The sequence below is a fragment of the Rattus norvegicus genome, chromosome 13 (genome assembly GCF_036323735.1).
Source record: "Rattus norvegicus strain BN/NHsdMcwi chromosome 13, GRCr8, whole genome shotgun sequence".
In the NCBI taxonomy this organism is placed as follows: Eukaryota; Metazoa; Chordata; class Mammalia; order Rodentia; family Muridae; genus Rattus; species Rattus norvegicus.
In genome coordinates this window covers 64,931,832-64,944,398 of record NC_086031.1, presented here as the reverse complement: position 1 = coordinate 64,944,398, position 12,567 = coordinate 64,931,832, and the positions used below count along the sequence as shown (strand labels likewise).

At 41.7% G+C, this 12,567-nt stretch overlaps 2 protein-coding genes and 1 long non-coding RNA gene across 4 annotated transcripts in view; 1 reads left to right on the top strand and 2 right to left on the bottom strand.

Moving 5' to 3' along the window:
* Odr4 (odr-4 GPCR localization factor homolog) overlaps nucleotides 1-12,567 on the top strand; it is a 48,823-nt gene that overhangs the window by 29,997 nt on the left and 6,259 nt on the right. The gene's annotated exons all lie outside the window — the stretch shown is intronic.
* Nucleotides 1,541-10,882, bottom strand: LOC134481513 (uncharacterized). 2 transcript variants are annotated; one of them, XM_063272691.1, is made up of 2 exons: nucleotides 8,328-10,882; nucleotides 1,541-7,495 (listed from the first exon to the last, which is right to left on the bottom strand). In XM_063272691.1, the coding sequence occupies exon 1, from the start codon at nucleotides 10,845-10,847 to the stop codon at nucleotides 9,864-9,866; it is 984 nt and encodes a 327-aa protein (XP_063128761.1). In that variant the 5' UTR covers nucleotides 10,848-10,882; the 3' UTR covers nucleotides 1,541-7,495; nucleotides 8,328-9,863. The 2 variants fall into 2 exon arrangements, with proteins under 2 accessions (XP_063128761.1, XP_063128762.1); XM_063272692.1 differs by having other exon boundaries at nucleotides 1,541-2,262.
* Nucleotides 1,541-11,009, bottom strand: LOC134481514 (uncharacterized). Its single transcript, XR_010057063.1, has 2 exons — nucleotides 10,876-11,009; nucleotides 1,541-8,430 (listed from the first exon to the last, which is right to left on the bottom strand). It is a non-coding gene; the product is annotated as an uncharacterized LOC134481514 (long non-coding RNA).

The window sequence follows — 12,567 nt, the reverse complement described above, 5'->3', positions numbered from 1 at the left end:
GGACAGAGTGCATCAAACAGACTGAATTCCGCAAAGCTAAACTTTAGTTGAATTGCAGAAGTTAAGTAGACCTGCTCAGTAGAGTTGAATAGTAAAAAAATTAAGATTATTTTTTTTGTCAACACTAGCTTCAGCCTTTCCCCTCTTTTAAAAACAATACCACTATTAAATATCTCACTCAAACTTTCAAAGTACATGTGATAAGGGAAGATTGTGTGAGACTCCTATAACTTTTCAAAATCAGGACTAGCCAGAGAAAAGAAAACTACAGGCTAATAACACTTCCTAACACATGTGAAAGTCAGATTCACTGCTTGGTTAGCTCAGCATTATATTAAAAGATGTATGCATTAATTACCAAGAGCATGAGCTCACTAACTTTGTTCATGATCCTTAGAAAAGTGATAAAAATAGATACAAAAAACAAAAACCCCAAGGCATTTAAAAAACACGTGGTTAGACATATGGAAATATTTACCTGCATAATAGATTGATTAAGGCTATAACCAATACTGTTTTACCTTCACTTGGTTGAAAGCTAAGCCATGGATATGTTAATAAAAATGGTGTGATAAAACTCACCTCACACTGTAGATGCTCAGAAAGCCATCTGGCCTTGTAGCATTAAATAACCGTATTCTCTACATGTACACACTTAGGTAAATTCTTGCATGGATACTATAAGAGAACGTAGTAATGATTATGGCTCTCACCCAAATATTTATTAATTAAAAATAAGCACGTTTTAGGGGGTGTAATTTTATTTAGCAGGGAGAAGGATGTACATGGGAACACGGGTAGAATTTAATTCAGGCTTCATGGTTCCAACCTGTAATTTCAGCTTCAGTGGTTGGAGCAGGAAGGAAGATTTCAAGTTCAATGACAGTATGCACTACATAGTGAGACTTTGTCTTAAATAAATAAATAATAAAACTTTTATTTAGAAATGATTAGGTAAATGCCAACTCCACACACAGTATGGTACTGTTTGTAAAGGTGAGCAAGTTTAAGCTGCATTACAGACTTTTGTGATGATTTTTTTTTTTTGTTATTTTTTTGTGGGTCCAAGTCTAGGTTTCGCTGAGATGGTTTTCCCAGCTGTGCTCAGGCTTCTCTCTCTCTCTCTCTCTCTTTCCCTCTCTCTCTCTCTTCTCCTTCCCTCCCTTTCCTTCTCTCCCCTCTTTCTGTTTTGCTCCAATCTAGACAGCTTTTTCTTGCTATTCTAAAAACTCTGGTTGAAACAGCTCTTTCTGCTAGGTAAAAATCTGAAAGCTGTCTGGAAAGCTCATGTGTTTTCTGACCAAAGTCAGAAAAACAGCTATAAAAAATTATTGGATTGTCTGACCAAGTCAGAAATACTATTCAGAAAAAATTCTGGAAGAGCTGTTTTCGCCCTCCAGTGATCTCCTGAGAGCTCAGGCTCTCCCTAGAAATATCTCATCTCATGCAGGCCAAAGCCCAGCTTCTTACTTACATATGTATTCCATGTTCCCTTTTAGATTATCCTAAGAATCAGCATACAGTGACCAAAGAGCCTTAATTCTTAGGGGACAGCAAGCATGTTTATTTTTGTTTTTTAACATTGCAAAAGAATTCAGAGGTCTTCCTTGCCTCTGTTAAACACAGATGATAAACCAGCTGGATGGGACCCTGTCCTGAAATTACCACTTCTATCACTCTTGGGCCCTAACTTGCTGCATCCCAGGCTGACCTGGAACTCAGGAATCTGTCTGCCTTCGAATCGTTCTGATCAGCTGTGTTCATGGAGCTTCCTCTGTCCCTTTAGATTTGCAAAGCCCCTCCCTTTTTTTTTTTTTTAACTTAGTGAAATTCTTCTTATGGTACAAAAATAAAGGACGATGGTGGAAGAATGACGCAATGTGTCATAAATCCATTGAAAATGGCACTGCAATGCTTTGCTTTCTATGCAGTAATACACAACTTTTGTTTCCTATTGCTAACACAGCATCTCCACTTACATCAGTAATGGTTTTTCTTACAGTTCTCGGGATGGACTAAAGTCACTTTCGTTCTTTATGTGATGGTTGCTGGAACGTCTGTTATATTAGGGCCAGATAAGGCTTTAAACATAGTTCTTCCACCTGGTTGACAGTTGATGGTAGCTCTCAGCTGGGAACCCAACTGTCGCGTCTCAGTTCCGTGTAAGGCTTGCATCTGGCTTGGAGTTCTTCCTTCCTAATGGCTGAGTTTCTTCATATGTTATGATGCTTGGGTTCAAAGAAGTAACACAGCATGAACATTCTAACAAGAGAGCATTAGAGACAGACTTCTCTTAAAACCCTGGCTTGGAAATTCATGAATATGATATTTACTATCCGTATTGGCCAATTTAATTTCCAGGATAAACCTAAATCAAAACACAAGGGGAAGAAAGTCTTTATTTAGAAGGGGAATATGATGTATACACTGATCACAGCTTGCCTTCCTCTGGTGTGCTACTCCTGTGGACCCATAAAATGTCTCTTCCTTTTACATGAGCCCTAAGGTGTTGTAGCCATCAGTAATTCACTATGTTCTTACCAATACATGGGGATTAACCCAAGCTCCGTGACAAGCTCATAAGCTTGTTGATTCTTACTTTAGGGGTTTGTCTAAACATAGATTAGCCACTGTACAACAAATACCCAGGAAATTGTTCTTGATTTCTGATTTTAGCCCGATGAGCAAATGTATTGGAAAGAATTCACACTGTAGTAAAGGTATATTAATGTTAATAGGTTTTGATCTATTTGTCATTAAGGACAAACAATAAAAGTGACTGCTTTGTTTCTGCTTCATCATTTTGAAAGCACATTTGCATTCATTGTCTCATTGATTTATATAAAATATTTGTGCTGTAAGTGAGAGAGAGGCTTGTTGACAGGACCCTAACTTGACGAAGGATTGTTCATGTTTAGGAAGGATAAACATTTGAGTAATGTATGGGCTAGTTTTCATGTCAACTTGACAAAAGCTAGGTTCACCTATGTCAACTTGAACCTCCATTGAAAACTCCATGAGACTGACCTGTAGGCAAGCTTATGGGCCATTTTCTTGACCACTGTCAGTAGTGCCATCTATGGGCAGGTGGCACTGGGCTGTATAAGAAAGCATCCTGAGCGAGCCAGTAAGCAGCATATTCCTGTATGGCCTCAGCATCAGTCTCTGTCTTCAGGTTTCAGCTTGGAGAGTTTTGGTCCCAACTCGCCTTGATTACAGACTATAAGCTATCAGATGAAGTAAACCATTTCCCCTCCAAATTGCTTTTCATCTCGTGTTTTAAATCACAGCAGTAGAAACCCTAAGACAGGTAATGCATGTTTTGTCTCAGTGATCAAAAATAGATTACTCCTGGTTTTCATCTTTGTAAAAATGTTTTTAAATGATTTAAATACTTAGCATCATCAGAAGAAGCTGGATGTTTATATTGTGCTATGGAAATTCGGAAATTATTATTCTCATAGAGCCTTATTTAAAAATTCTAAATTAAGATGACATTTTGGAAAAGATCCTTCGCTTAGTTCAGTTCGTTAAGATATTTTGTTTATGGGATTGGGAAAAGAACTTAATAATTAAGATGAAGATACTTTAATCAGGTCTAGGATTCTATTTTAGTCAAATCCAGTCTGGTTGTGGGTATACCAGATGTCTAACCCCATGATAAGCTTATAGAATATCAATTAACTGAGATGCTAGGTTGCTTTTGTCTGAATAAAAATCACATGGATTTTTAACATTTTAATGTACTTTCAAGTTAGTACTGTTGAAAAGGCATGCTGTTGCTCAATAGCCAATAATAATAAATAACTACAACTAGCTAAGAACTAGAAAAATGTATGGTTTATATATCAAGGAGAAGACACTGATGAAAGGGAGTGACTGAGAATTTAGAATCAAGAAAACATGCATTTACGCTTCCTCAGGAAGGGAGGAAGGGTGACCTAAAAACGAATAAATACTGGCTTTAAGAGAAGGAATGCTGTTTTTGACACAGTAGTTCAGAAGCAGAAGAAAGTTGATGCTGATGTTTATGGGCTGTTAGGCTTGGTGATGATAAGTTGAAGGTAATATCATCTGGTACCTTCAGATGTTGACCAGGTTGCCAAAGGCATCTGAGAATGAAAAAAAGGGCATTTGCAAAACTTGTTGCAAAGAATGGGTCACCAAGATGACTGACTAAGCAGTGGGATTGCAAGATGAGGTTATTTATTATAAATGAATGAAATTGTGTCCTTTCCCTCAAGAGTCTGTCTTCTCGGCTTCAAATGTAGAAATCAAGAATGGTATTTAAAATGGTAGTTGATATACTGTAAATCCACTGTAGCAAAATCAGTGACAATGACTACATAGCAGTATTTGGGAGCCTGGTTTAATAAATAATTTAAAAACGAACATGTGTTTAGAGTTTGGGGGTAAAATGATGAGTGTTAATGCCAGCGAGGCTGAAGAAGGAGTGAAAAGGTGTAAGGGTCTAACCTCTGGCACAAATGACAGCAGAAGCACGAGCCCGCTAGTCCCATTGCATCTCAGTAACAGAGCGGTGTGGACAGGACATGGGTCCAAGTACCTCCAGCATGAACCCACTCCTAAAAGCTTCTCCACTCCAATAGCACCACCAGCCTGGGACCAAGTGTTCAAACTCGAGCATGTAGAGACCTTTCACATTCAAACTATAACATCTTACCTATAGCCCCCATGAGTTCATTGCCATCTCGTTGGGAAATGTATTCATCCCAACTTCTGAAGTCCCTTTAATGAGCAAGACTGACACTATTTAGATGCCCAAAGTCTCTTCTGAGAACCAAAGCAAACTGAGAACCCTTATGTGTGAGTCCCTATGAAATCAAAGGACAGACTACATTCTTCCAACATAAAATGGCCAAAGTAAACATTCCTGTTCTAAACAAGAGAATAGGAGTAGAGCAAAAAGATCGGACCGAGGCAGGATGGAAAGGCAGAAGAAATACCAAATCATCTAGCTCCACTTTTTACTATAGATGACATCATATAATCTCCAAAGGGCTTAGGTAGCCCCTGCTTCCTCACCCCCAGCTCTGCCCACTCCATAACACATGATTCTTGTTGAACTGGCTCTGTTCCATGTATGCAGATTTCTTTGGTGGATGCCATGCGTCTGGTCTCTCAAACATCCTGGAACCCTCTTGCCATCTTAGACTTTACCTTCACTCTCAGGGACTCCTGCAGTCTCTTTTGCCTTGTCACTGTGTAGCTTGACCTCATAAGATTTCTGGAACCATGGGGCCACACTAATGTAGCATTTTTCATGCTTATGGAGCCAGAACCATGCAGACAACACTGTCAAATTCTACTGCCAGCTCGAGATATACTGTGGCTGACTTGGACCACAGCTGTAGCAGCTCTTGGGTGCTGACCCTGGGGAAACACTTGCTAGGCAGTTGTTTTCTAAGAGTAAGAGCCCTTTGGTGTTCTGAGTTCAGGCTCTTTTCTTTCAAGTAAGTTGGCAATTTCACAAGTTGGAGCCTTTGTTGGGTGGACTCCTGCCCTCCAGGCACCTTTCCTATGCCTCTACAGAGCAGGAGGTTTCTGTTAAAAAAAAAATCACAGTTTCTTTTCGGCACATCCCTTGACTGCAACTTTAAATTTGCACCAGTCCCTAAACCACTACCAAAAGACTATACATGGACTGACCCAGGGCTCCAACTTCATCGGTAGCAGAGAATAGCCTTGTTGGGGCACCAGTGGAGGGGAAGTCCTTGGTCCTGCCAAGGTTGGACCCCCAGTGCAGGGGAATGTTGGAGGGGGGCGGTTAAGGGAGATGGATGGGGGGAATACCCATATGGTGGAGGGGGAGGGAATGGGGACTTATGGACAGGAAACTGGGAAAGGGAATAACATTCAAAATGTAAGTAAAGAAATATATCTAATAAAAAAATTTGTCAGTCTCTTTCTTAGAAAAACTGCATCTTCTGTTATTCTACAATAGTTTTTAACTCTTCTTCACCCAGGTAAGATTGGCAATCAATAACCATGCTTCATCCTGGATGCTGTCCTGTCTTGAAATGCCTTTCACTGAAGACATCAGTCCATTAAGTTTGGCCTCCCTTCAGTCTCAGGACACAGGCAGAACATAGCTAGATTCTTTGCTAGAATGTAGCTCTAACCTGGTACCTGAGAGAGTGCTTGTTCCTCTCTGAAACCTAATGAACCAGGCCTCCACAGTCCACATTTATTTCAGTCTGTGGAATTCCAAAACCTCTTCTGTCGCGCGCCCAATGTCCCGCCAGCAAGAACGACGTGCGGCAACAGGATTCTTCTGCGAGCAAGCCTTTACTGTGTTACAGCTCTTCTTAGTGTTACAGCTCTTCTCAGTGTTACAGCTCTTCTCAGTGTTACAGCTCTTCTCAGTGTTACAGCTCTTCTTAGTGTTACAGCTCTTCTCAGTGTTACAGCTCTTCTTAGTGTTACAGCTCTTCTCAGTGTTACAGCTCTTCTTAGTGTTACAGCTCTTCTGAACAGGGACTCCGAGCAGCAAAATCGCTCGGCTTATATAGACAACAGTATGCTAATTATCTCTCAGGGATTGGTGGGGCTTGGATCACCCCACTACTTGTCCTCCAGGGATTGGCGGAGAATGAATCACCTCATTAGCATATTAACGGTCAACTGACACCTGGTGCATAAACCGCACATGTGCAGTACCGCTGTTCACCACTAGAGGGAGCCCTAGCAAGGGGACAAGCCTGCACATGCGCAGTAAGTCGTTTATATCCAGACAAGGCTGGATGTCGGCGCCATCTTTGTTTCGCCGCGCCGCTCTCTACATCTCCCCCTTTTTTGTTTAATAAAATGACTGGTCTAGATCTGGGTGTCACGTCAATCTTGTCATTGCTCCTGTCTTAGGTCGTTCTCATCCAAACTCGGCCTTACCCGTCATAGAGTTACCCTATCGCCACCGGGCCCCGTGTCTTAGGTTGGTCTGAGTTCGAGGAAAGTTGCCCGTCCCTGGATACAATGACTCCACATGACTGTGACAAAAATGATCTAGGGCGAACTCTTGATCTTTCAAAGAGGCCAGCCATATGTTGGGAGAAGCACCCTTTTTTTTTTTTTTTGGTTCTTTTTTTCGGAGCTGGGGACCGAACCCAGGGCCTTGCGCTTCCTAGGTAAGCGCTCTACCACTGAGCTAAATCCCCAGCCCCCAGAAGCACCCTTTTTAATGGTGGTCATAGCCTGGTAAACAACCACTTTGTGTCTGGCATGTTCTCTTTTTAAACGGCCAATAAGCCAGAGACCTACTCCGCATCCCAGGAGGACAATAGCTCCCCGGGACAAACATGCCCGCCCACTCCTTAACAAGGGAGAAAGCATTGGTAATCCATGAGGTAAAGTCTTCAACTGTGATGGGGTCCAGCCTAGTGCTGTTGAGGACAGCAATCTGCATCAGCAATTGTCTTGATAGTTGCTCTGCTTTCATGGACCAGTTTCCTTTCAGATAATTCGAGATTTCTTTGTTCTGTTGAAAATTCTGAGAAAAGTTAGCTCGCAAAAGAATAATGCATAAACCTCGAAGGGAAGAAACACAAGACACATCATATGATACAGTGCTTCAATTTGTTCTTGAACTAAATCTATCCTTTGATTGGCTAATAGAAGGCCAGATGCCAAATGGGTATTAAATCCTTCTTGTATCTCTAGCGCCACTGCAGTTCTTTCTACAATCTGATCGACAGTCTCAGCCATCTGTATTTGATTGGTCATAGCGATTGCAGCTGTGGTAGCTGCGGCAGCAGGCAGCACAATGGCTGAAATTATGGCTGCCATAATTCCAAAATCTCTTTTGGCTCTCAGCAAATTAAGAATAGGAAAGCTATCTGGGTTTGCCTCCACTGGGATTGGCACAAAGGAGCGAATCTTAACCATCACTGCGGTGTCATTAGTGCCATCCCAGCATTCAGCTAAATAGCAGACTACATCAGAGATATTACAATTTAAAGCACCACTGCTTACATTAGTGCTTATCAGAAAAAAGGTGATCTAGCACATACTGAAGTACTAGTGGCAGTATTATTTACCAAGAGGTTATTATATTGAATATTGATCAACCTGGTATCACCTTTTTCTGATAGCTGAAACATTATACAGCACGAAGTTCTCTCCCATCAACCTAGCAAAGGGGGTCAGGGATATATATGACCCTTGCTCATTGGACAGCACCCATAGAAACCAAGGCCAGAGATTATGTTTGTCAGTCTTATTCTCAAAACAGTAGAATTGCTATGAACTGGCATGGGTACTGGCCAGGATCTGGCAATAGCCCACAGGGTGAGCGAATTAACCTGTATTACCATTCCCAGTAGTAATAGTAGGGTTCGTAGTCTCATCTTCAGGAAGAGCAGAAGGCAATCTTCGAGTCAAACGCTCAGGTACCCAAATTGGATTTTCTTGATTCTGCGGAAAAACACAAATCGCTCCCCTAGATCTCGAAATCATGGGATCTGGGCCACGCCATTCATCAGTTAAGACATCCTTCCACTTTACTTCTACATTAGTTATAGGTATAGTAGCAGCATGGCGATCCGCGGCAGAGCGATCATGCACATCCAAAATTAAGAAATTTAGAGTAAAAAGAGCTAAAGAAAGTTGTTCTTTTGGTGTTTGGCCGCTGGCAATTCTCTCTTTTTGTTTTTTTATAAGCTCTTTTAAGATACGATGTACCCTTTCCACAATTCCTTGACCTTGGGGATTGTATGGCAATCCTGTAGTATGTTTGACTGCATTGTCTGGCAAAATGCCTGAAAGGACTTTGCAGTGTAGGCAGGCCCGTTGTCTGTCTTGAGACTATCAGACTTTCCCCAGGCTGCCCATGCCTCTAAGCAATGACTAATGGCATTACGAGCTTTTTCACCAGTCATCAGAGTAGCGTGTATAATACCAGAACAGGTATCAACAGAAACATGAGCATATTTTAAATTTCCAAATTGAGATATGTGTGTGACATCCATCTGCCAAAGTTTTAGCCGGATCAGACCACGAGGGTTAATCCCAACATGAGGAGGGTGGTGAAATTGAACACAATTTTGGCAACATAACACCACATCACAAGATGCAGCTCTAGAGATTTTTAAATTTTTGTTGAAGAGTGAAAGCAGGTACATGAAACTTTTGATGAAATCCTCTAGTGAGATCAACCAGAGTGGCATGAAAAATAAACTCTCTATGAGTACTAGCATCCACCAGGGTGTTATTACTGGTCATGGGACCAGGCAAATTAGTATGGGCTCGAATATGTTGTATAAAAATTTTATTTTTTCTGGCCCAAATCAAATTTTGTAATTCTAAAAGAATTTGACATACAGTACTAGTTGACCGAATTGGCCCTGCAATTTCAAGTGAGCGCACCGCATTAACTACATAAGCAGAGTCATTAAAAAAATCATGAAATCTTTTGAAAACTTACAATACAATTTTACGTTCTGTAATTTGGGGGGTGCCTGGTCTATATTGAATTAATACTGGTTCTTGAGAATCAACCATATAGGCACCTACACCTATATGGAGCCATCTGTATAAATATTTAACGCTCCAGACAAAGGCTCTGAGGCAGTGACCTTTGGAAAAATCACTGGATGTTCAGTAAAAAATTGTAGCAAAGGCATCCCAATTTAGACCTGTTTCACTAGATTGGCTCATGCCACATGTTATCTAGAATGACTCCATCCAAATTTTCCAGTTTTATGTCAACTTTCTGTTACCAATGTTACATTTTTTTAACCATATCCAATAACTTAAAAGCCAATAGTCCATAACCAAGGCATGTAGAGAATATTTATACATTTAAAACCAATCAGAAAACAAAATTGAAGTGGTTACACATATCTTAGCTACAGGTGCAAGGCTCCAAGGGCCGATTGAAACTGCTTTTTTAAGAGAAGCACCTTGTCACTTGCTAAATCTCCTTGAGACCAGGAATCCAAGTAGGCACACTCAAGTTTATCTTTTTGTTTGATTCTCCTGAATAAATTTTCAGGCGGTCTACCTCTATCAAATCTGATCAGTATGACTCTGTGAGGTTTCCACAGCCTAATCACATACCTAGCAATAGCCTCAACTTGAGCCACAACAAAAGCTGCACTGACCCCATTTTTTATCTCTGCCTTCTCTCTGTTCCTTTTATCTCCTTTTCTTTTCTTTTTTTCTTTCGAGACCTTTTCTCCCTCTGACATACTTTCTTGTTGTTCTGCAAGGACCCTCTGACCTGTCCTAACAGCTTCCTCACATCGTTTATCCTCTAAGCAGGCAGGGACCATTTGCCAAAGAGGTTTTGGTCCGGGCTTAAGCTTGCTGTCTGTGGCTTCTCTATCCCACACAAAGAAAAAAAGAAACAAAATTACCAGCCTTGCCCACAAAGGATCCATAACTTTAGGTTTCTTCACAGTGGCTCTCCACCTAGGCCCATATCTTTCTTCCTCATATATGGCTGCCTCTTCCTCTAATTCCTCTTCCTCCCACTCTGACAACTCTTGCTCAGAGTCACTACCAGTCAGTTCTAAGGCTTCTGATTCTTTTAATGGATACAAAGTATCCTCTCCGGATGACTTGTACTTCATCCTCCGGGGTATACCTATTTTTTCCTCCAGCGGCATTTCTTCCGCCTTTTGTATCTCTTTCACTTTTGTTTTAGTAACCTTTTTCTTTTTGCGCGCTCCTAATTTCTCACTCTGCTCCGTTTCTGACATGCTCTCTTGAATGTTCTGTCCTGCCTTGACTATGTCCTCACATTTTAACACAACTAGTAAGAAGACAACAGTCACTATAAAAACGAGCAACAATCCCTCCACGGCAAGACTAAATCCAAAAAGGGGCATGCCTCTCGGAGCTTGCCTTTTAATTTACCTTCTCGCAGTTCTGAATCCTCTTCAGCATACTGAAGGGTCCCCTCGGCACCGGCGATGTTGGTTTCCGGGTCTCGGCACCACTTGTCGCGCGCCCAATGTCCCACCAGCAAGAACGACGTGCGGCAACAGGATTCTTCTGCGAGCAAGCCTTTACTGTGTTACAGCTCTTCTTAGTGTTACAGCTCTTCTCAGTGTTACAGCTCTTCTTAGTGTTACAGCTCTTCTGAACAGGGACTCCGAGCAGCAAAATCGCTCGGCTTATATAGACAACAGTATGCTAATTATCTCTCAGGGATTGGTGGGGCTTGGATCACCCCACTACTTGTCCTCCAGGGATTGGCGGAGAATGAATCACCTCATTAGCATATTAACGGTCAACTGACACCTGGTGCATAAACCGCACATGTGCAGTACCGCTGTTCACCACTAGAGGGAGCCCTAGCAAGGGGACAAGCCTGCACATGCGCAGTAAGTCGTTTATATCCAGACAAGGCTGGATGTCGGCGCCATCTTTGTTTCGCCGCGCCGCTCTCTACACTCTTCCAGAATAGCCCACTGAGCTCTGTGCACTGGTTAATTTCTCTTGTCTAGGTGACACAACCTAGAGTCATGTGGGAAATTGATTAATTGCAAAATCACTTCCTTCAGATTGGACTGAATTATCTTCATTGTTTATTGATGTGAGCAGCCCAAACCCACAGTGGCACCATGCCCAGGCAGGTGGCTGCGAGTTTCATAAGAAAGCTTGAAGGGACTTCAGCCAGCTCACAAACATGGCTTTGGCAGGCCTTGCCCTTCTCTTTGACCCCCTATGCTTTGTTAAAGAAAGCATTAGATTATATTTTAAAGCTAGCTCCCAAGATTCATTCCCTTATTTGGTCACTTCTTCCTCCTGAAGCTGACTACCAAGGTCCAGCTTATCAAATACTGAGATTCAGGAATCAAAGGCCCCCTTTAGCTCACCTGATTAGTATGCCCAATTGAAATTAAACACCTCATCTTAACACAGACTTTCCCATTTTTCCCTTTATAAATTGTCATTTGCCTATGGGCCAGGCCTATCTTCTCCTATCCCAGGAGTGGTATAGCTGGGTTCTCAGGTCCAATCTCGGGTCTATGTCCAATTTTCTGAGTAGCCACCAGACTGATTTCCAGAGTGGTTGTACCAGCTTGCAATCCCACCAACAGCGGAGGCATGTTCCTATTTCTCCACATCCTCGCCAGCATCTGCTGTCACCTGAGTTTTTTATCTTAGCCATTCTGACTGGTGGGAGGTGGTATCTCAGGGTAGTTTTGATTTGTATTTCCCTGATGACTAAGGATATTGAACATTTCTTTAGGTGCTTCTTGGCCATTCAGTATTCCTCAGTTGAGAATTCTTTGTTCAGCTCTGTGCCCCATTTTTAATAGGGTTATTTGATTCTCTGGAGTCTAACTTCTTGAGTTCTTTGTATAAATTGGATATTAGCCCTCTATTGGATGTAGAACTGGTAAAGATTTTTTCCCAATCTGTTTGTTGCCCTTTTATCCTAATGACAGTGTCCTTTGCCTTACAGAAGCTTTGCAATTTTATGAAGGCCCATTTGTCTATCGATGATCTTAGAGCATAAGCCATTGGTGTTCTGTTCAGGAAATTTTCACCTGTGCCTATGTGTTCAAGGCTCTTCCATAGTATCTCTGTTAAGAACAA